At 54.1% G+C, this 23,088-nt stretch overlaps 1 protein-coding gene and 2 long non-coding RNA genes across 11 annotated transcripts in view; 1 reads left to right on the top strand and 2 right to left on the bottom strand.

Moving 5' to 3' along the window:
• Positions 1 to 23,088, top strand: part of LOC309648895 — a 116,717-nt gene that overhangs the window by 86,949 nt on the left and 6,680 nt on the right. The gene's annotated exons all lie outside the window — the stretch shown is intronic.
• Positions 1,529 to 23,088, bottom strand: part of AKT2 (AKT serine/threonine kinase 2) — a 51,362-nt gene continuing 29,802 nt past the window's right edge. For 7 of the 9 annotated variants that reach the window (XM_082438059.1, XM_082438053.1, XM_082438054.1 and 4 more), the window contains 10 exons: positions 14,544 to 14,693; positions 13,955 to 14,086; positions 12,349 to 12,414; positions 11,169 to 11,237; positions 10,246 to 10,368; positions 9,042 to 9,170; positions 8,611 to 8,825; positions 8,036 to 8,123; positions 7,823 to 7,925; positions 3,344 to 6,480 (listed from right to left, as the gene is read on the bottom strand). In XM_082438059.1, coding sequence (XP_082294185.1) covers positions 6,296 to 6,480; positions 7,823 to 7,925; positions 8,036 to 8,123; positions 8,611 to 8,825; positions 9,042 to 9,170; positions 10,246 to 10,368; positions 11,169 to 11,237; positions 12,349 to 12,414; positions 13,955 to 14,086; positions 14,544 to 14,693 — 1,260 coding nt within the window. In that variant the 3' untranslated portion in view covers positions 3,344 to 6,295. Of the gene's footprint in view, positions 3,207 to 3,343; positions 6,481 to 6,528; positions 6,707 to 7,822; positions 7,926 to 8,035; positions 8,124 to 8,610; positions 8,826 to 9,041; positions 9,171 to 10,245; positions 10,369 to 11,168; positions 11,238 to 12,348; positions 12,415 to 13,954; positions 14,087 to 14,543; positions 14,694 to 23,088 lie in introns of those variants that run through there. The other 2 variants (XM_082438060.1, XM_082438058.1) reach the window with 2 other exon arrangements.
• On the bottom strand, positions 18,749 to 23,085 carry LOC309648894. Its single transcript, XR_014256847.1, has 2 exons — positions 20,389 to 23,085; positions 18,749 to 18,944 (listed from the first exon to the last, which is right to left on the bottom strand). It is a non-coding gene; the product is annotated as an uncharacterized lncRNA (long non-coding RNA).

The raw sequence follows: 23,088 nt of genomic DNA, 5'->3' as shown, positions 1-23,088 counted from the left end.
TTTCAAAACTTAGCCGACAGAGTTGTCCTGAGGAATTTGTAAGATGGTTTGTTAAGTGTCCAGCACAGGGATTAATACAGTAAAAGCTCAAGGCATGAGAGCTATAAAATCACATAACAAATATTAATAGAGGGCCTCTGTCCCCTGTAGTGGGTATTCAGGGATGAGCAAACCAGCTGTGGTCGCTGCCTTTACCAAGCCCACAGCCTACTGTGGAGATGACCCGCACAAGTCACCAGCGATCGGTCTGGACTAGCGCAGCGGCCTCTTCACTGCTCTCCCTGAACCCATCCTCTACAGTCTGCTACCCACATGCAGCTGGAAATGACCCTGTGACACCTAATAAGTCAGATCACACTCTGCCTCTCTTCAGAACATTGTGGCTCCTACATCCCTCAAGTTGAAAGTCCAAGTGGCCCTATATTATCTTCCCATCCCAAACACACCTTTGAGCTCATCTCCTATCCCGCTCACTCATTCCTCTCCCATCACACTGGCCTCCTGGCTCATCCTCACCCACACCAGGCACAGTCCTACCTCAGGGCCTTTACACTGGCTATTCCCTCTGCGTGGAACCTCTTCCGTCAGAGATCCTTCATTTCCTGTAAAGTGTTTACTCAGATGTTACCTTCTCCATAAAAAGTGCCATCCTAAGCATTTCCTGTTCCCATTTTTTCTATGCACTTATTCTCTTCTTAGCACTTACTGCTTTATTTATTGTCTCCCTCCTGACTAGAATGTGAACCCCATGAGGGTAGGGCTTATCTAATTTTTTGTTTTTCATTGCTGTATTCTCAGTGCCTAGAACAGGGCTTGGCACATAGTCGGTACTCAAACATTTGTTGAATGAATGAGTGAACAGGCTGTATGTAATTTTTAAATCATCTGGAAGGGCCTCTTTGAGGAGGTGATGTTGAAACTGAAACCTGTTAGAGGAGGAGCCAGAAACGCAAAGAGAGGTGAGAATATTCCAGGTGGAGTGAACAGCATGAGCAAAGGCCCTGAGGTAGGAGAGCTTGCTATTTTCAGGCATTGAGAGGTCAGTGAAGCTGGAAAAGTGAGCAGAGAAGAGTGTGAGATCCCGGACCACTGGCTTTCTGTCATACTTAAAATAAAACAAACTCCTTACCTTCAGCACAAGGTCCTTTTGGCACATTGTTACCTCTCTAAACTCATTTCCTTCTACTCTCCCCATTCCTCAGTCCTTTTGAAATACCCTGTCTTCTTTATGTTCCCCAAACACATCAGACACCTGCCTGCCTCAGGACCTTTGCACTTGCTGTTCCCTTTGCCTGAACCCCTGATGAGAACCTGGATATTCATATGCTCAGAGTATCTCTACACAGTACAGGCAGACCTCAGAGACAGTGCAGGTTTGGTTCCAGACCACCCCCATAAAGCAAATATCACAATAAAGTGAGTCACACAATTTTTTTTGGTTTCCCAGTGCGTATAAAAGTTGTGTACACTATACTGTAGTCTATTAAGTGTGCAATAGTATTATGTCTAAAGAAACAATGTGCATACCTTAATTTTAAAATGCTTTATTGAAAAAAAATCACACACACACACACAAAACAACAAAAGAAAAACAAAAAACACGCTAACCATCATCTGACAATACAGGGTTGCCACAAACCTTCAATTTGTAAAACATGCAGTTATCTGCCAAGTGCAATAAAGCAAAGCACAATAAAATGAGATATGCCTGTACGAAATAACTACAAAGGGAAAGTAGTAACTTTACAGAGGAGAAATCTGACAGACGCCACCTTAACCAAGGAATCCAAGTCATCACCAGGAAAAGGACAGATCACCTCATGTGCCTCCTGATAGGATGCACTGATAGGGGCATCTCATTTCGGGGAATTCCTTTCAAAAATAGCTTACATATAACCACAAGGAAACATCAGGCAACAAACTCTGATTGAGGAGCATTCTGCAAAATAACGGCCCTGTAAGCTTCAAACCAGACAACTGAATACAACGTGTGAGCCTGGACTGAGTCATTAGCCAGGACTTTTCTTTCGTATTCGGGGACATTAATGTGACTATTAGTAAAATCTGATCAAGGTCCAAGAGAAAAGCATTGTATCAATATTAACTTCCTGACCTTGATAATTGGACCGTGATTATGTAAGAGAATGTTCTTGTTTTGGGACAGATACATAAATATCGGGGGCGGGGGTGGATAAAGTCAGTGTAGGATATCACGGAGAACCTGCGTGAAGGGTAGATGAAAATTTTTCGTACTTTTTAAAAATAAATTTTGGAGATTTATGGAAAGTTGCAGAGAGGACAGAGTTCCCACATACCCAGACCCAGTTTCCCCTATTAACACTTTAGTGTGGTCTTGTCACAATTTAATGAACCAATAGGGACATAGTATTATTCAAGTCCACGCACTATTCAGATTTCCTGACTTTTTACCTAATGTCTTCTCTGTCCCAGGACCCCATTCAGGACACATTACATTTAGTCTTCATGTTTCCTAAGGCTTCTCTTGGCTGTGACAGCTTCTCAGGTTCTCCTTGTTTTGAACAACCTTGACAGTTCTGAGAACCAGTGGTCGGGTCTTGTGCAGAACATCCCTCAGCTGGACTCTTCCTGATGCGTGTTTTCTCTTTATTAGACTGAGAGTGTTTCAGAAAGACCCCAGAGGTAAAGTATCCTCTAATCGCCTCCTATAGGAGGTACACATTGCCGACATGATTCACCACTTGACGTTGACCTTGACCACCTGCCTGATGCAGCTCCACTTTCTCCACTAACAGTTGCCTTCCCCCCTTTCCATACTGTACTCTTTGGAAGCAAGTCACTTTGCAGTCCATACCAAAGGAGTGGGGGCCATGTTTCCCCTCTTTGAAGGCAGACTATTTACAGATATTATCTGGAATTCTGTAGAGATATGTCTGTTCTCACCATTTGTCATTTATATCAGCACAGACTCATTTATTTTACCCCTTGGGTAAAACCCAATACTATGCTAATTATTGTTGCTCAAATTGCTTTCAGCTGTGGCCACTGGGGGCTCTTTCCCATTGGCTCCTGTGTCCCTTCAATGCCCCGTCAGTGAGGGTTTGGTTTGGTTCTAGTAGGTCCTTATTTTCGGGCACAAGATGCTCGGGTTCATCTTGTACATTTTCTGCTCCAGTCCTAGAATCACTGTGGTACTCTTTTTTAAAGTTTCAAAGTTTTCAACGAGTCTGCAATTATTTCAAAATTAAAGTTAAAAATATGTGAATCGCTACACTTTTGGGGAAAGCTATCTGGCATGTATTAAAATACAGCAACTCTAGAATGTAGGCCACAAAAATTTAAAAAGCACAAGCGCGATAAGATGGATTGTTACACTGTCAAAGGTTTATTACAGTACTGCTGGTAGCAGCAAACAAACTGGAAACCAAGTAAATTCTTGTCGACGGGGGGCAGCTGAATCAGTTGAGGCACATCCAACCCGAGAAAGCAGAGAAAGCTCGTGAAGCAGCTGGAGGCATGACAAGTGTCCACGAGGAGTCCCCCAAATGCAGAAAAGTGGCTCAGAGAGGAGGATCTCGTTTCTACCAACGACCCAGCAAGCCTACTGATGTACATATGCCGGCAGGAGGGGGGAGGGGTAAGATGCAGCAGTACAGAGCCCAGCAGCTTGACGACCTCAGCTGGGAGGAAAGGGTTATGCAGACAGAGGGACAGCCTTTCACGGCACTGTGTCCACTGGCACAGGGGTAACATGAGGACCAGAATGACCGCTCAAGGCCTGGGGGTGGTTTTGAGTTTCCTCCTCCTCCTTTCACAAAACTCGTGAAACTGTCTAAATGCACGTGACAAAAGACAGATCTATTCAAAATTTAATTTCCCTAATTGGTAAAATTTATTAAAACACTCCCCTCTAAAACTCCCTATTTGGGAAAAGTTCTCCTACCGAAATAAGAAGCACCACTGCATCTACGGATACACATTCAACTGAGGGCAGCAACTGAGGAACCCGGGGGGAGGCCTCCGCGGGCTGTTAAGACACCACTAACTGGCTGAGGTAGATGCGGGGCTGGACCCACACGAAGGTCTGAGTGACAGTGTGGTGGGACGAGGAACTCTAGCACCGGGCACCTCCAGGGGTTGGACAAGAGGGAAGAGTAAAAGGCTTTTCTTTTTCATTAATTTTTATTGGAGTATAGTTGCTTTTAAAAGGCTTTTCTTTATAAGCCTCTCTGACGTTTATCATATGACCACCAGGACATACTTTTGTAACTCAATTCATAATAAAGTCCATATGAAGTTAGAAAACAAAAAATATTCCTTGAGTCTTGGTTGTAGCATCTGACTTTTCCTCTACCCCCATTTACAATCTCAAAGGCTCCGTGTGTGTAAAGGCCTACACCTTCGGGCAAAATCTGACATTAAATTCACCTGTGCCAGGGCTCCGCAGGGGCAGCCCTGGCCCTGGGGTCTGAGAGGAGTGACTCAAGCATGGTAACTCCAGGATTAAAGGGACAGGTGCCAGAGGGGTCCCGGAGCTGTGAAGGCTGTAACCCAACCCGAGGTGCTCCCAGCCGACTGCCACCACACACCCCACTGACCCGCCAAGGGTTGTGTGTCAGAATTGGGGGCCATAGGTAAGATGGGGCGAGCAGGCAGTGCCCCCTTCCAGGGCTCAAGGGCCACAGGAAATGAGTCCTCTCCCTCCCACGCCCACTCTAGGGCCCAGCGACACCTCGCACCCCTTCCACCCCCATCTCTCCACCCCACCTCTTTCTGCCTAAGCAGCTTCCGAGGGACTGCAATGGTCTCTGTCCACTGTACCCCCCGCCCAGGCGCCTTCCCCCAACTCTTCGGCAGCTTCCCCCCCCAGCGGCCCCCACCCTCCACCCTGAGCTTGAGCACACCTCACCCCTTCCTCGTGGCTCAACAGGCCCCGTGACCAGAAGGACGGGAGCAGGAGGCAGCTGATGCCCGGGGCCAGACTCTGGAAGCAAGGAAAGGCCCAGGGTGGTGGGCCCCAGGCTGAAATGAGTGTCTTTATTGCTTGTACCGTACAAACACGAGGGATGGGGACAGGCCGGTGGGGAGGAGGGAGAACTGTCAGGTGAACGACAAACACACACAGACAGGAAAAGTCAGAACCCACCCACCCAAACCAACCCCCCCAACCCCGCCCCAGAATGTCTCTCTGTGACCTACCTACAGAAGGTGGGCTGGGGTGATCAAAACCACAGAAACTAAATCCCAAACCCCAGAGATGCTGGGGGGAACAGGGCAGGGGGGACAGGGCAACAAGTGGACCTCAGGTGTGGCTCCCCTGCTAGGCTAGCACCCCTCCCCCTCGGGTTGAAATGCTTGAGCCAGGGGCGGGGCCCGAGCCCACACACACCACGCACACTCGAGGCCGGGACTCGCTTGCCCTCGCACACACATACCCAACACACATGCACACACACACACCCCACGTGCATCTGCATCCCAGATGCACAGGCACGCCCGCAGACACACACAGCCTGAGGCACGCACGTTGAGTGCCCAGAGCACTGACATGTTCACCTTAAGGCTGCAGAATGTGGGGCCCGGAGAGCGGGAAGGAGTGAGGTGGCCTGGAGCCTCCCTTCGCAGAGGCCCCTACCTCGGTTCGTACCAGACACCCAGCCCCACCCCCTCTTCGACCCAAGTCCACCGGGCCCAATACTGTCTCGGTGCGAGATGTGTAACAGCCGAGGCTGGCGCCCCTCCGCCCCAGGCAGAGAGAAGGGGGACATCCCGACCCCCATTCTCAGAAGGGGCTGGGGCCAGGCCCGGGCTCCAGCAGGAGGTAAGGCCAGCTGAAGGAAGCCCTGGTAAGGCACGGGGCTGTTGGGTGGGGAAGCCAGCCCCCAAATGCTCCTCCTGCCTCATCCCCAGGGTCAGGAGAGCAGCTTAGGGGATGGGGGAAGACAGGGCCAGGAGGCAGCGCCCATCCCCTGGGCCCCCTCCCGGCTCCCCACAGGGTAGAGCAGGCCCCCTCCCCACGAGGGAGCCCTGAACCCCCAGTCCTGCATGCGGCTTCCAAAGGCCCTCGCCCACTCCTGCACCCCCGACCCCTGGACATTATTGCTTTTCCGCCCCCATGGGAGAAGGGGGCTGGATTGCCCCACGCCAGGCCACTCCGAGCCTAACGACAGGGCAAGGAAGGCAGCACCAGGGCGCTGTCCACCGGGCGGCCCACCAGAAGGCAGCCTCTGACAGAAGCAGCAACCCAGAGGCAGGGCTGCCTGTGGGCGCCCCAGCCAGAAATTCAGGTAGGCCCCACGGCTCCATGCTTCGCCCCTCACTGGGGCTTTATGTTGATTAAAAACCGGCATCTCTCCAACTGCCCAAAGGCCTGGTCCTGGGGCAGGCAGTGGAGAGTCTCCCAAATCCTGTCCTGGGCACAAAGGTGAGGGCAGGACAGGATCCTGTAGGCAGGGCCACTAGGACCGCTGAGGTGAGTTTGGCAGAGGGCTGAAGAAAAAACTGGAAATGGGGGTCAGGAGGTGAGGGATGGGGACACAAACAAAAAAGGCAAAATAAAAAGTTTTAAAAAAAGCCCCCCGGTGGTGATGGCAGCCGCGCGTGCGTCCCGTGGCGGCGGCGGCGGCGGGCAGCGCTGCTCGCTCCGCTCACTCTCGGATGCTGGCCGAATAGGAGAACTGGGGGAAGTGGGTCCGCTGGTCCAGTTCGAGTGAGCCCAGGCTGTCATCTGCGGGGTCGGTGGAGGTGGATTGGGGAGAACCGGCCTGCAGAGGGCCCGGGCACCCCACCCAGCCCCAGGAAGGGCTGCAGCCAGACCACAGTGCAAGCCCCAGCTGGCGCGCTGTCCCCGAGAACGAGAACGGGGACCACCGGACCGAGGCTCAGGGGCTTCCTCGCAGACCCAGCCTCTCAGCCACAGCTCCACCCCAGGCCAGAGCCCTGGCCCACGGGCCCCACAGCCTGCTCACTCAGCCTCCCAAGCTCCCCCCAGCTCCTCTGCCCCAGGCCACACTGGGGTCCAGCCCAGACCTCTGTGGCCCAGCCCCTGCCCTGGGCGCCACTCCTACCCCCAACAATCCTCCCCTCCACATGCAGCTGAGGAGGGGGTACTTGCTAAAGCCCTGATGCAACCCTTCCCTCCTCTGCCCAAGACCCTTCCATGGCTCCCCGTGCAACACGTCCGTACTCCTCCAGTGGCCCCCAAGATCCTCCTGCTCTGGCCCTGATGCCCTCGCCCTTCCCCCATCTATTCTGACCTCTGCAGTGCTCCCATTTCTGGGAGTCCCACATGCCACTCCTTCTGCCAAGAGCGAGTCTCAGCTGCCATGTCTCTTTCTCCAGGAAGCCCTGACTCACAGGCCAAGTCAGGCATTTCCTCTGAGCTTCTCCAGACCCTGTACTTCTAATACCACAGGCCTGATCACTGTGGGCTGTCAGCCCACCTGGACTCTGAGCTCCCTGAGGGCAGGGCCCAGGGCTGTCTCGTCACTGCTGTGTCTCCAGCACTGGGCAGGTGACAGTAAGAACTCAGCTACAGGATCACCGAACCCATCCAGCCCCAAAGACCTGAGCAACCTGGGAGACAACTGTGGGCACCGATGACTCCTCAAGCGTCTCCTGCCCAGACCTCTCCCCCAAGTGCTGCGGCCAATGGCTCCTGGTGACCCTCACCAGGTCCACCGGTGGGCCAATGGCGAAAGCCCTGGCGAACATACTGCAGGGTAAAATGCCCAGGCATGGAGGGGGACCTGTGAGCTTCCTCCTGGAGAACTGGGCCAAGAGCAGACCCCACCCCTCCACCGCCCAGCCAGGCCCGCGGGGAGAGGGGGCCTCAGACACTCACAGCGGTCCGGGGGTGTGATTGTGATGGACTGGGCGGTGAACTCGTCGTCAAAGTACCTTGTGTCAACCTCAGATGTGACCTGAGGTTTGAAGGGCGGCAGGAGCTGTGGAGGAGACGAGTCCAGGCTCAGGTGCCTGAGAAGCGGAGGCCTCAGCCAAGGTTGCCCGGGAGCGGCCGGGCTCCTGCGGGCAGCAGGCAGGCAGTGGTGCTCACCTTCTTCTGCACCACGTCCTGCCAGTTGATACTGAGGAAGAACCTGTGCTCCATGACCTCCTTGGCATCACTGGGCCCCCCGCCGAGCCTGGGCAGAGACGGCCATCAGCACCCGCCTCCCGGGGCAGCCGGGGCCAGGGAGACGGGCTTTCGGTGCAGGCCTGGACCTGCGACGTGCAGGCCCTGAACGACCTTTAATGATTCTGTCCCGCCACAGACCGCCACCTCACAGAGGAGGAATCCGAGGCTCAGGAGGGAGCTCCTGTGCCCAGGGTCACATCCTGCGAGCTGAGAGGGTGGGCTTGGCAGACGGCCACTTCACATTCTGGCTCTGCCACCCTAGGCTGGGTACAGGGCCACCCTGTTCCTCAGTGTCCCCATGAAACAAGGCAGGGAGGCCAGAGGGCGAAGGACAGGCCTAGCCAAGGGAGCGCTCCCGAAGTGCCAGCTGTGGGGACGACCCACACACGCCAAGCAGCCCACGAGCGAGTGCACCTGTGGACGCTGCCCCCTCCAGGCCGAGGGACGTGGCAGCAGGCGACACCGGGCTGGGCGGGGCAGACGCCAGCCCTCACCTCTGCTTGGGGTCCTTCTTAAGCAGCCCAGCAAGCAGGGACTTGGCCTCCGGGCTGAGCGTGCGCGGGAAGCGGATCTCCTCCATGAGGATGAGCTCGAAGAGGCGCTCGTGGTCCTGGTTGTAGAAGGGCAGGCGGCCGCACATCATCTCGTACGTGACCACGCCCAGCCCCCACCAGTCCACCGCCCGGCCGTAGTCGTTGTCCTCCAGCACCTGCGCGGGGAGGCGCAGTGAGGGGCCCGGCCCACACCCCCGGGGCCGAGGCGCTGGGAGGGGCCCGAGGGGGACACGGCCCTGCCCGGGGCTGGGAGGGCCACCGAAGGAAATGGCACCCTGCCCTCAGAGGGCCTGGGCGGGGGAAGCACACAGGGCTGAGGGCCCCCTCCTCCCTCGGCCTCACACGCCCCTGGGCCCTCCGGCCCCAGACACCTCGGGCGCCAGGTATTCAGGGGTCCCACAGAAGGTTTTCATGGTGGCCCCGTCACTGATGCCCTCTTTGCACAGGCCGAAGTCAGTGATCTTGATGTGGCCGTCTTTGTCCAGCATGAGGTTTTCCAGCTGTAGGAAAAGCCAATGTGTCAGGGACACAACGTATCTCAGGGTTTCCTGCCACCCCTGAAACTCCACACACCCCTGCCCTTCCCTGGAGGAGGCTGTGGCCTGGGGTAGTGGCAGCTGTGCCAGGGGCTCCAGGGGGGACCAGAGGTCACACCCCAGCACAGGGTTAGGCCCTCCGAGGCTCAGGGGGAGGCCAGACCCGGCACCTCCCCAGCGCCCCCTGCCCCCAGGGAGCTGCTAAAAAGCAGGGCAGGGCGAGACAGGAGCCAGGTCCTGCCCAAACTGCTTCCCCCGCTGCGGGCTGCGGCTGTCACACTTCGGACGTAAGGAACACTTTCTTTCTCCTCTTTTTTCCTAAACTTAACACAAATGGGCACTTTAGAGGGCCTCTGCGTAACCTCCACCAGGTCAATAAAGACCACCACCGCCCTCAGAAGCCCCCACGTGCCCCTTCCCTGTTATTACCCACCACCTCCTCCAACACAGAAAGAACTTTACTTCTCTGCTTTTTAAAAATTTTTTCCACCTATATACACACTGTAAACGATACGGATTCACCTCATCTGTTCTGGCTTTGCCCTCAGCCTTAGCCCATGAGACCCGCCCAGGCTATCGTGTGTGGCTGTAGTTTGTCCTCTTGAACTGCCGTGCAGAGTTCCATGGACACACCTCCACGTGTTTCACCCGCTTTCCGACAACGGACACGCGGGTTGCTTCCAGTTTGGGGTCAGTGTACACAGTGCTGCTAGGAGCGTGTGCGTCCACGTTGAGAAGGACACAGGCACCTGTTCCCGCGCATGCTCCTAGGGCAGAATGACTGTCTCACAGGGGACACGTGTGTCTGGCGTTGGTGGGCTCGGCCGGGCCACCTTCTAAAGCGCTTGGACCAACCGACACCCTCTGGCTGCACAGCAGGAAGCCTGGAAGGGCCCCACGCAGGGCCACCTGCTGTGGAACCACCACCTTGGGCCTGGGTGGGAGGCTCAGCTCCGAGAAGGACAAGACAGACAGACCCTCCATGGAGGGGGACGCTCAGCAGACGGGCAGAAGGCCGGTGCGCGGCCTGCGCGCTCACCTTGATGTCCCGGTACACCACATCCCGCGAGTGCAGGTACTCCAGGGCTGACACGATCTCCGCGCCATAGAAGCGGGCCCGCTCCTCCGTGAAGACGCGTTCCCGGGACAGGTGGAAGAACAGCTGCCAGCAGAGGAGGCAGGGGAGGTGAGACCCCGGCCCAGGGGCGGGGAGGAGGGGACCGTGTGTGGCCCCGGCACCCAGCCCAGTGACGAGGTGACGCCTGCCCCACGAACCGGCGAGTGACGGCAAGAAAGCCCAAGTGAGGGGAGGTGAGTAGAGAAGAACTTACGTGAACCAAAAAAAAAAAAAAAGAAAAGAAAAGAGAAAGAAAAAAAGAGCAAGGGATAAAGAGCGAAGGATAGACACCAGGCGCTGAGTGGAGTGAGGCGGGAGGCAGGAGGGGGGAGGCGAACGAGGAGCGACAGCCAGGAAGCAGAGGACCACGACTCAGGAGCAAGTGACAAGCTGTGAGACCAAGTGGGAGAGGTGAAGCCAGTGAGCGACCCCTGCGTGGAGAGAGAAGGGTGTGAGGGACGAGCAGCGGGTGACGGGTGAGCGACGGCAAGTGGCGGAGGGCTCTCATCAGGAGACCACGCTGACAGCAGAAAGAGTGGGGGTCCTGACCCGCAGACGCTTTCTCTGTGGCCTTTAAGAACGTCCTTGTAGCGCTGTTGGCCAACCACCCACACAGCCCTCTGCACAGCTTTCTGGACCTCAGTTTGCATCCTGCCTACCAACTCACTAGCTGTGGGAACTTGGACAAGTCACTTAACTGCTCTGAGCCTGTTTCCCCTCCTGCACGACAGAAATGGTGATGCCTGCCTCAAGGGGAGGGGGGCGGATGGAACAAGATGACACCCACTAAGTCTCCCTCTGCCCCCCACACCCAGAAAGGCAGCCTGGGGGCAGCCGCAGCTCACCTCGCCACCATTGGCATACTCCATCACGAAGCACAGGCGGTCGTGGGTCTGGAAGGCGTACTTCAGCGCCTGTGGGGAAGGAAGGCGGGATAGGAAGTGGGAAGAAGGAGGGCTCTCCGCTCGGCCCTGGGAGGCAGGGGCGCTGCTGATTCTGCACATACACCCCCCACCCTGGCTCAGGCCGTGGGAATCAGGCGGCCAGGGTTCAGATCTCAGCTTCACCTTTTGTGGCGTATGAGTGAGCTCATGCCCTGACAGCAGGGAAAGGGTTACTGTGCTCAACAATCCTGTCTTCTGCCTTCAACTAGGCCTCCAAGAGGCACAGCCAGGGGAGAAACTATGTTCTGAGCAACCAGAGCTGTTTCACATCTCTCCTCCTCCCATGTTACAGTCAAATGGGTTAAACCTACACACACACACACACACACACACGAGGTTTGCTGGCTGGGAGTTGGCAATGGCTTGGGAGCCAACCCCCAAAACAGGCTGGAAAAGCGATCTGCCGACAAACAAGTAGTTCTCAAACTGCGTTCTAAGGAGCGCTACAGAGAGTTCCTAAGAGGACCCTTAGGTGACCCCTTGCTCACAACAACTCTACTGCTCCCTGTCTTCTACACTGAAGAACCTCGTAAGATTTCATTTGAACAAGTGTTTTGGCTCAGTAGGACACCTGGCCAGCAAGTGAGCTAGAGAAACAACCTGTAAGCCATCTTCAACCTGGTCCATTCAACTGATGGCTGCTGGCCTTGATGGAGACTGTAGCCAAAGAGGTGTCTGCTCAGCCTAAGTTGATAGGCAGCACAATAATAATACATCTGCTCCTAGGATTACCTCTTAAAACATAAAAAAATAACGTTCCCACTCCGACCAGCTGGACAAAGCGCCTCTAACCCATAAAGACAGCAGCCATGCTCTCCTGGGGCCATCTTATAACCTGGTATCATCAATCGGCTGAGGTGTTGACATGAAGGCACCATCTGTGAAGAAGCTGCCACCCCTGGTGTCTTGGTTCAGGCTGCCCAGAGAGCCCATAACACCGTGCCCCAGCCATCTGGCCAACACCAAGTCTGTTCTTCACAGTGGCAGGGGTCAGGCTCTTTCCCTGAGCTCTGTCCTAGGGGGCCAGCCCGGAGGCCCCACAGGCAGGCGAGGCCCTGCCTGGGACAAGAGTGCTACTCACAGTGAGGAATGGGTGCCTGGTGTTCTGGAGGACCCGGCTCTCGGTGACCGTGTGAGCGACTTCATCCTGCAGACAGAGGCTGGGTGAGGGGCTGGAGGGCACCACCACGTCGGCCACACCCCCCCGCCCCACTTGAGAGATGGGGGAGCAACATCTTGGTGATATCCAGTTCCATTCCTAGTCAATACACAGACAGAACGGCAGGAGCAGAATGCTTCCATTCACAAGCCCTGATGAAACACCAGGCCCAGGCAAGCACACTCCGTGGCTCGCTCTCAGAACCATAAGGCGAGAAGCTGACGGTTACTTCACAAGGGAGGATCCGGCTATCACCACCTGAACCCACGGTCAATTCTGACATCCTTGGTGGGGGGGCGAGCAGACATTTTGAGACCCCTAAGGTGATGCCACAGGCCACGGGAATCACCACCTATAAACGTTCCTGAAGGACCTGGATCTAATCAGGACTCTAGGCTGTGAGCAGCGGTTCTCCACGTGTGGTCCCCACACTGGCAGCATCAGCGTCGCCTGGGAACTTGGAAAAATGCAAATTATCGGGCCCCCTCCTCGGACCCATGAATCAGAAACTCAGGGGGCGGGCCCAGCACAGAGTCACAGGCCCCCCCCGCTCCCAGGACTCTAACATGGGCTTGAGTTTGGTATCTGAGTGCACGGCAGTAGCCCAGGGAGCTGCAGTGCCCAGACACTGGCTCTCCACAGGGCGAGTCTGTCTCCAGGGGATAATGTAATAACATCGGCAGTAATGTCAAAGAACATTTTTGACTGTCACAACTCGGGGTGGAGGGGTGCCCTGGCAGAGGCCAGGGGTGCTGCTACATGTCCCACAGTGCACAAGACTGCCCCACAGCAGAGAATGGTCTGGTCCAAACGTCAGTGCTGAGGCTGAGAAAGCCTGCCGTGGACCGATGACACCAGGGACTGTTAATTCTGTTGGATATGATCACAGTACCATGATTACAGTCTTTAAAATCATCATCTGTTAAAAATACACATCTAAGTAGGTATGGCTGAAAATCTGTGATGTCTAGGACATGCCTTAAAGTACTCCAGAACAAAAAACGAGCAGTGCAAAGGTAATGAAACAAGACTGGCCAAATGTTAGTTAATGTTGAAGCTGATGACTGCTAAATGGGAGTCCATTATATTTATTTTTCTTTAAAAAATTTTATGTATGTTAGGAATTTCCTATTTTAAAAACTTTAAATAAGGAAAAAAAGGAATAGAACTCCATTCCTGGCCCAGCCTCCTCCTGAGACACCCTGAGCCAAGCCCCACCCTTGTGGCCTCCCCACAGGCCCTCTGCCGCCACAGGGGCTTCCTTCAGGCCTGACAGCACCTGCTGGGTGAGGCCCCAGCCACACTTCCTGGTGCCCAGAGGGTGGGGGACTCAGCAGGCAGGGCCCCACTCTCTGGGCCTCAGGCTCCCCTTCTCTGGGGACTCACAGGACTAAGCAATAGGTCTGGGTTGGGGGACACAGAAGCAGACCCGGGAAGCGTCCCGCCCAGCGCGTGCTCCTGACCACCGTCGGGCTCCGAACTGTGTCCCCCACAGCGGCCAGCCCGCAGCAGCCCTGGGAGGGCCCACCTTAGCGATGATAACCTCCTTCCGCAGGATCTTCATGGCGTAGTAGCGGCCGCTGGCCTTCTCCCGCACCAGGATGACTTTGCCAAAGGTGCCCTTGCCCAGGAGCTTGAGATAGTCGAAGTCATTCATGGTCTGCCCGGGATGGGGAGAGAGTCGGACAGTCAGTGCTTGGCACGTGGCCCATGGGAAGAAATTTTAACAAAGAAAAGGGAAAAATCAAAGGACACTGTTGCCAAAATGCTCAGGCAGGAGCAGGAAGGGAGGCTCCGGGCAGCAACTGTTTGTTCTGAAGTGGCCTTCAGACCAAGGCTCTCCCACCATTCGGCTGAGCCTAGGGTTCTGACGTGGGGGTAGACGGGTCTTCACGACCCCCCGGGATAAGGCTGCCCCTCACCCTGTGGGCCCAGAGCAGCACCGGGGCATCTACAACCTGAAATCACCCAGTCTACAGGGCAGTCAGGAAGTGTCCTGGCTGGGCCCGTGCTCTCAGTATGGAAATCAAGGGCGGCAGGGCCAGGCTTGAGAGGGAGAGGGTTGCTCACTGAGTGGCAGGCCCCAACCGCTGGCCACCTGCCTTCCCAGCACTTACCACCTTGGCCCGCGCCTTGCTAACTGCCACTTCCATCTCCTCGGCTGCAGAGGAGTCGCTGGGGGAGCCACACTTGTAGTCCATGGGATCCTCCCCCGGGCCCCGCTGCTTGAGGCTGTTGGCAACCATCTGGATGGCCTGCATCCACTCCTCCCTGTGCGGGGACACATCCCGGGAGCTGAGAGTCCTGGGGCGCCTGTGCCTCGGGGCAGGAAAGGCCGAGCCCCACGCCCCACGATGGACGATGGACGATGGACAAGCAAATGCCCAAGCACCTTCGGGCATTTTGTTGAGATGTGTCTGACCTAGTGGAGCTGGAGGGACCAGACTGAAATCTGACAGACCCTCTGGCTGTGGTGGGCGGGACAGGGCAACAGCAGAACAAGGACAGAGACCATCTGTGTCCCAGAAGGGGCCGGACCTGAGGGCCACCTGAAGTCCGGCAGCAATTACGTGACTAGAGGGGAGACGGCCTTTCTTCACGGCCCCTTGAAAATAAGCCGCCACCCTGAACCTTGAACGAGAGAGAGACAGTGCTCCTCTGAGTCCCTGAGAACGAATGACAAGCTCATGTGCACAAGTGACCAGTGTCTTGCAAAAGAGAATCAAGAGCAGAAGGAGGCATTCATTAGCCAAAAAAGCTGGAGATCTTCAAGGCAAGAGCTGACCGACATGACTCCCTGGAGGTGCCCGTCTGCTGGGAGGACAGGTCAGGGACCATCCTGGTGGGGCAGGGACGGGAGAGAGAAGGTGGCGGACACGGAAGCAGGTCCCAGCAGAAGGCAGACGGGTTTAAGAACAATACGCTAGTTGTGTCACTCATGATCTAGAACTTGTTGGGAAAGAATTTTCTTTTGATACTTGCAAAAGTTCTTTCTGTAGAGAGGGAAAATGCATCTAGAAGAAAAAAGTAAAAAAGACCACACACCAAAAAGAAAAAAATATGAAGCTGCTAAACGATACTAAATTGTCCACACCTCCCCATTATTTTGGACCCACCACACAATTGTAGGTGGCTGAGCCCAATATTTGTTGAACCCCCTATGGATTTTGCTTATGTCTATAAAAGCCACGTGCACAGTTCTGGCTGAGCTCCGTGCCTCGCTGAGCAAAGCAGCAACCAAGCCGATGGGTCCCAGTTCACACCTAGAAGCTCCGCCTGTCCAAGTGGCGTCACTCACGTGAGATCACGCTTCCTAAGACAGATGCATGTGTACCACGAGCACAAGTATCAGGTGCTGGCACACCAGCCCTCCCCAAGCCTGAGCAGAGTCTGCGGGCCCCACAAGCCACATATGTCCACACCCCCGCACGAGGCCAGGGATTTGGTCTGTTCATACATGGTGTGAGCCAGCACCCCGGCGGGTACTCGGTAAGTATCTGGGGAATGACTGGCAACCCAAACCCCGAGCGGCCCCAAGCCCAGCGCACACCCAGGCACAGCAGCGCGAGCCTCTTCGCTCCTTGACTCACTGCCTCAGGTTGGCATTTCTCAACGCGTTTTACCCATGCCCTCTTTGGAACAAATAACAGTACAAATCCCTATCCCTATGTTAATATTCCTGTTTTTTAAAAAAATAGGGGTAGGAAGAGCATATCCCGTGGCTTTATCCGATCATAACTGTCCTCTTAGAAATTTTAAAATGTTGACTTTGGGTATATGACCGTGGACGGAAAAAAAAAAAAAAATCACCGATCTCCTAAGACACACTGAATATACTAAAAAGAAAAAAATACGTATATACTTCACATATAGAGATCTCGAGGGACTGTCACATAGAAAAAGCAACTTGCAGACCAAGATATGTAGTGTGCTATCATCTTTGTTTGTCAGGGAGAACGCAGTCCATCAACAGGACCTGAATGAACGAGAGGCTGGAGCTTCCACACCGCGGGAGGGAGCACCGGAAGCAGCTGTGTGGGGCCTCTCTGGGCAGCAGAGCTGGGGCTCAAACAGCAACTCTGCCACCTGGGCAAGCCCAGGCCTCCCAGCTTGCCCCCTCCTTGGTACACTGGGGGCACTGAGACGCTAGCGAGCTGCTGTGTGCACAGCCTGCACCCAGAGAAAGTGCTTGACTCAAGGACGGGGCTAAAGACACTGGTGAGACCTGGACCCATCCCATCTGGAGCCAGAACCCACGGAGATGCAGGAGGCTGGTCGGGGGTAACTCTCCCGCTGCCCGACAAGCTCCCGATCCTGTTCCAACTGGACCGAGGTGGCAAGGTTGCAGCACTCAGAATTTCAGAGAAAAAGCAAGGGCCTCCGTCCAGGATACTCCTCAAGGGTTTGCAACATGGTGTCTGGGGCAGAGGGGAGCTCCTACCCAGGGCCGGGGCTAACATGCCTTCCACCCCTCAAAGGAGAGCCCCCAGGGGAAAGAGCCTCCTGCCCCGAGGGACACGCGGAGAAAAATAACGCACACCACCGCATTCCATGCTCCTCAAGGGGGCTGGCGGGGGAGGGGCCGTGCTTCTGATGAGGAAACTGAGGCGCATGGAGGTGGAGTCACCTGCAGAGGTCACGAGGCTACAAGGCAGTGGAGTTGAGCCCCGTGCCTGGGCTCCCCCCGGCCCCGGCACCACACTGCCCGCCTTGATGAGCTGCAGCTTCCTCCCAGACCAGGCCCACCAGGCCCCGGAGGATCAAGCAGGGCAAACTCGCAGGAACGCTCAGGGAATAAGGGCCACCGTGCCGAGGAGCCCAGAAGCGGGCGAAGGAAAGCCGCCTGTCGGGAGTCCTGCCCCTTCCCGGAGGCAACACCGGGCAGGCCACTTGACCTTCCGGTGCCTCAGTGGGCTGACACGTGGAGCGGGGACCAGAGGGTCATGTGAGGGAGCACAGGATACAAAGCACTCAAGACAGTGCCAGGCACAGAGTAAACACCTCAAGGGGTTATGAGAATTCACCCAGCCAGCCTGCAAATCCCTCCCGAGTGTCTTCTACGTGCCAGGCCTTGTTCTGGGTGCTGAGGGTGCAGCAGGGAACAAGCCCCATTGGAGCTCCAGGCCTAAGGGAGAAGACAAGTATGTCAAGGCTCCAAGGCAGGGGCTGGAGAGGAAGCCCCTTCTCAGAGGGCGGTCAGGGAAGGCCGCTCTGAGGAGGTGGCACGTAAGCCGGGACCTGGAAGACGCCCCTGGAACGTGGGACATCCCCAGTGCCAAGAACAGGGACTTAGCTGTGAAATAAATGAAATGGAGGGAAGGAGGTAGGCCTGCAAAGTGCCAAGAGGGAAAAGAATACAGGCAGAGTGACCAGCGTGGCCAAGGGCCCGAGGAGGGAGCCTGGGGTGTCTGTGGAAGGCACAGCAGGTGCCAGCATGTCTGGAGCCAACAGAGAGAGAGGAATGGAAGGGATGAGGGTAGGAGGGAGGACCGGCCACACCCAGCTCCACGAGCCACTGTGTGAGGGATTTACGTCTTGATCCTTAACATCACAGGAAGTCCTGGAAGGGTTTATCAGGTGGGTGACAGGATCTGATGTCGGCTGTAAGCAGGCGGCAGCTGCGTGGGGTACGGACTGGGAGCCGAGACAGGAAGCACGAGGAGGCTACGGCAGGACCGAGGCGGAAGGAGCCGTGGGCACAGAAGACGGAGGAGAAAAAGGCACCAACAAGCGCGATTCCACGGGGCGCCCAGGCCAGGCGCATCCACATCCACGTCCTCTGCGTTCCTCACGACAGCCAGGGAACTGAGCCCCACTGAGGAAGCGGCACAGTGGCTGGTCTGACTCCAGACCCTGGGCCCCAGCCCTGGGCTACCCTGCTGAGCAGAACGAACTGCACCCTGGAGGGAAGCTCGGTGAACTGGGGGTGGCCGAGCTGTCCTTAGTGCACAGGCCTGTCCTCGTCACAGCCTCAGAAATAACAGCTGACTGCTGGTCTAATGGCAGAGGTGGACCTCTCTCCCTAACAAGGGCCCTCCTCTGAACCAGAGGGGTGTTCACAGCTGGAGGGCATCTGGGGTCTCCCTCTGTTCAGACACTCTCAGATGGGCTGACTTGGCTGACCCAGGTCCAGCCCTGCCTGGTAGGGAAAACCCAGGCCCTTCAGATCTTCTTCTTTCTTTTATTCTGTAACTCTCTGTGCCTCGGCTTCACCATCATTATGCCTCTTTAGCAGGTGAGGAACTCCCTCCTAGAAATGTTGTGAGAATAAATGAGTTAATACATGTAAAGACGTTAGAGTAAGGTCTGGCTCAACAGAGCATTAGTTCTAATTATTCTTTTATTCATTCAACAAACATTTACTGAACACCTAGTTATATTCCCGGCACAAATAAATACATAGGAAATGTCAGGAATTCCCTGGTGGTCCAGTGGTTAGGACTCCGCGCTTCTACTGCAGGCCCCTGCAGGGCACGGGCTCAATCCCTGGTTGGGGAACTAGGATCCCGCAAGCTGTACTGCGTGGCCGAAAAAAAAAGAAGAAAAAAGAAAATGTCACACCAGGTAGGATAGATGCTATGAAGAAAAATAAAGCAGGGTAAAGGTTAACAGTCATGGAAGGCAGAGCAGGACACTCTGAGAAGGTGGCATTTGAGCAGAGACCTCACAAAGTTAGAAAGAGAACTGTAATGATATCTGGGGGAAAAGGATTCTAAGCAAAGGAAACAGCAAGTGCAAAGGTCCTGAGGTAGCAAGTGTGCTTGGCATGTTTAAGGAACAGCATGGAGACCAGGGTGGCTGAAGTTGACGGAATTGGTGGTAGGAAATGATTCTGGAGAGGACGCCAGATCATGTAGGACTCTGTAGAACAGAGCATCGACTTTGGAGTTTACTCCAAGTGGAACTAAAAGCCACTAAGAGTTCTAAACAGAGAAATTACAAGATAAAATTTACATTAAAAAGATCACACTAATGTGATGCACTATTAAGTATACCTGCCAAGACCAAGGGTCTGCAAACTTCTCCTGGAAAGGACCAAATAATAAATATTTTAGGCCTTGCAGATCACACAGTCCCTGTCACAGCTCGGTCACTACTCAATTCTGCCACAGGACAGCAAAAACAGTCATAGATAATTGGTAAATAAATGGGTGTGGTATGTTCCAATAAAACTTTACTTATAAAAATAGGAGGCCAGGGACTTCCCTGGTGGCACAGTGGTTAAGAATCTGCCTGCCAATGCAGGGGACATGGGTTCGAGCCCTGGTCCGGGAAGATCCCACATGCCGTGGAGCAACTAAGCCCGTGTGCCACAACTACTGAGCCTGCGCTCTAAAGCCCGCGAGCCACAACTCCTGAGCCCACGTGCCACAACTACTGAAGCCCGCGCACCTAGAGCCCATGCTCCACAACAAGAGAAGCCACCGCAATGAGAAGCCCACACACCGCAATGAAGAGTAGCCCCCGCTTGCCACAACTAGAGAAAGCCCGCGTGCAGCAACAAAGACCCAATGCAGCCAAAAATAAATAAATTAATTAATTAAAAAGAAAAAAAACGAGGCCAGGCCATAGTTTGCCAAACTTGCTTCAGACCTTATTTCTGGTTTACAGGAAATACAGGCACGGAGGAACAAAGAAAACAGTGCCAAAAGGCAAAAATAAGACACATCCAGAGTATGGGACATCTTACAAGACAACTAGCCTGGCTTGTCAAAAAAAATTAATGTCATGGTCGGGGAAGAAAGACAAAGGCTGAACTAGATTAAAATAGGCCAGAGACAACATGTACCTTGGTTTTTCAAATCCTGGTCTGAAAAACAACATTTTGAGGACAACTGGGGAAATTCAACTACGGCACAGATCTAGAGAGGATGTTAGTAAATACATATTATCAATGATCATCTCAGGTATGATAAGGGCACCAGGATTCTGTAGAAGAAAGTCCTTATTCTTAGGAGATGCCTGCTGATGTATTAAGGAGAAACGCGTCACAAAGTACGAACAGAAGTTCAAGATGCAGCATAAAACACAGCCAGATGAGGCAAACATGGCAGATGTTGAATTGCCGAACCTAGGTGCAGGGTATCTAGCGGCTCATTTACGATACTGTTCTTTCAACTGTTCTGTCCACCTGAAACAACAAGGCGGGGCAGGGAGTAGGGGAATCGCTCTAGGTGCCCTGGGGAGAGCCGCCTGGGGGAGGAAGCGCGCAGGCCGCTGCAGCACCCAGGCAACCACCAGTCAGCAGCGTGGCCCCTGTCGGTCCTCACCCCGCCCCCGCCCCTCCCCAGGCTCAGGCCCGGGCAGGGCGGTGAGGAGAGCCATGAGCAGAGCAGCCTCCCTCTTCCGGGTTTCTGGCTCACACCTTCCCTGGGGTTAAGGTCAGCAATCTGGGGTTTGGTCTCAGAGCAATCCTATCAGATTTCTTTCCAGTGGCAGTGGCAGGTACGAAGAGAAGGACGAAGCTGGGGGCTCTCTAGCCCGCACAGTCTTAGTAAAGGGATTCTTCCCCACGCCAGAGAGCACGGCATCTTCCTATAATGGAAACTACAGCAGGTCTCTTGCCTACTAAAACGTTTTGCCAGCTCCCCACTGCTCCTTCTCCAGGCTTGCGAAGTGTGTGCCAGGTACTGCTGAGTCAAGGGCTTCCTGTTTATCATCCCCCTGAATCTTTTAGCAGCGCTGTGACAAACCCCAATTGATTCACTGCTTGCCAAGCCCTGTGGGGACCTCCATCTGGAGTCCAGGCGCCAGCTGAGCTTGCCAGCTTCAAGGCCTCCGCTTCCCCTCTTCCAAGACCCCTGGCCCTTGATTCTTTAGTGATGCTTAACCCTCTTGTCTCTGGAATGACAAGCAGCCTCGCCTCCAGGCCTTTCACATGCTGGTCCCTTTTCCTGAAGCCACCTTCTTCTTCCTGTCTCCATGGCCAACTCCTACCCATTCCTCAAAACTCAGCCCAACACCTAGACACGACGCACCTACCGGTCTCAATTTGCTTTTACTGGCAGTCCATGCTTCTGTACCCAGTTTTCACCTGAGTAACACCTCAGCGGGCCTGAGATGGTCATCCTGTTCCCCATGGTGGGGCAGCTGTATTTTTAATCTTGGGAAGCTTTGCAATGACAATTACAGTATAGATTACCGTAATATGTCTTATGATACTGTTTTGTGTATGCTCTAGAAATGCACTGTCCATAAAGGTAGCCACTAGCCATGTGGGGCTATTTAAAAATTTAAGATAATTAAATAAAATACAAAATTCCATTTTCAGTCTCATTAGCCGCATTTCACATTTCAAATGCTCAACAGGCATATGTGAGTAGTGGCTGCCCTCTTGGACACCAGAGCTATTGAACATTTCTATCATGGCAGAAACTTCTCTTGGACGCACTGTTTTAGGGTTTTCCAGAGGATCAGCTGAATCCTCACCCCACAGACAAGCTAAAGGAATATTTCTCAAAGTGAAGGCCAAAGGGACAAAGTGAGGGAAAAATATTTGCCACTCATTACAAAGATCTAAGCTCTCTTATAAAGAGCTTTCAGAAATGAATAAGCAAAAGACCAAGTACCCAAAAGAAAAACAGACAAAGGATACCAACAGATAGTTCAGAAAGGGAAACTCACATGGCCCCTGAACACACGAAAGGACACTCAAACTCACCAAACGTTTGGTAAAAATCCAAGCGTTTGAAAACACAAGGCTGTGAGGACACTCTTAGACATGGCCTAAAAGAAGCATTTCTCAACATTACAAATGCATATTCCCCTGTGACCCAGCAATCCCACATCTAAGAATTCATCTTACAGATTTAACTACAAGTATGTCGAACAAGATAAGCACAAGGTACTGCTTATCTAATTATTGCTTATCTAATTATAATTATCTCATTATTCTAATGAGCCCAAAAGGCTGAAACAACCCCTGTCACCATGAATAAAGAACTGCTAAACAAACTCGGGGACACAGACGTGCAGCTGTTAAAAAAAAAAATGCAGCAGCAGCAACTCTATATATACTGAAGCAGAGAGAGTCCCCAACATACATTAAATAAAAAGCAAGTTCAGAACAGTTTGGGTACAATGCCACCTTTTGTGTAAAAAGAAAAAACAAGGGGAGCAGGGCACCGAAGTCCTATCTGAGTGAGCTCGTCCGCGTTCACAGTGAGCAAGCTCTTACAGGACACATAAGAACAGCAGTTAACTTGCGGGTCGGGGATGGGGGGCTGCAGTGAGAGTGAAGCTTTCACTAGACACCTCCTTCTGCTGTTTGATTTCTCAACTAGGTGAATCTGTATCTCTTCTGATTATTAAATTGATCTTTTAAAAAACTGCCTCTGGACCACCTGCCTCAAAATCAATGGAGATGCTCATTAAGAATGTGGCTCCCTGACCCTCTGCAGATCTCCAATCAGAGGTCCCGAAGTGGCCCAGAGCTCCTCACTGTTAACAAGCCCCCCCCGCGATTCCAATGCAGCCCCCAGTCTGAGGACACGGGGCGGTGTGGGTGGGAGTCTGAGGGCTGAGAAGCCCTGCACGTCCTAGCTGGCAAAAGGGCTGAGATGGGAAACTCCTAAGGAGGGGCTCAGGGCAATCTGTCCATCTGCGCCCCTTCTCCTCACACAGAGCCTGGCCCCTCTCAAAGGGCCGCCACACAGAGGCCCA

The sequence above is a fragment of the Balaenoptera physalus genome, assembly GCF_965194825.1.
Source record: "Balaenoptera physalus genome assembly, chromosome: 19".
Taxonomy (NCBI): domain Eukaryota; kingdom Metazoa; phylum Chordata; class Mammalia; order Artiodactyla; family Balaenopteridae; genus Balaenoptera; species Balaenoptera physalus.
The sequence above is the reverse complement of the archived record's forward strand: the minus strand, read 5'-3'. Positions and strand labels throughout refer to the sequence as shown.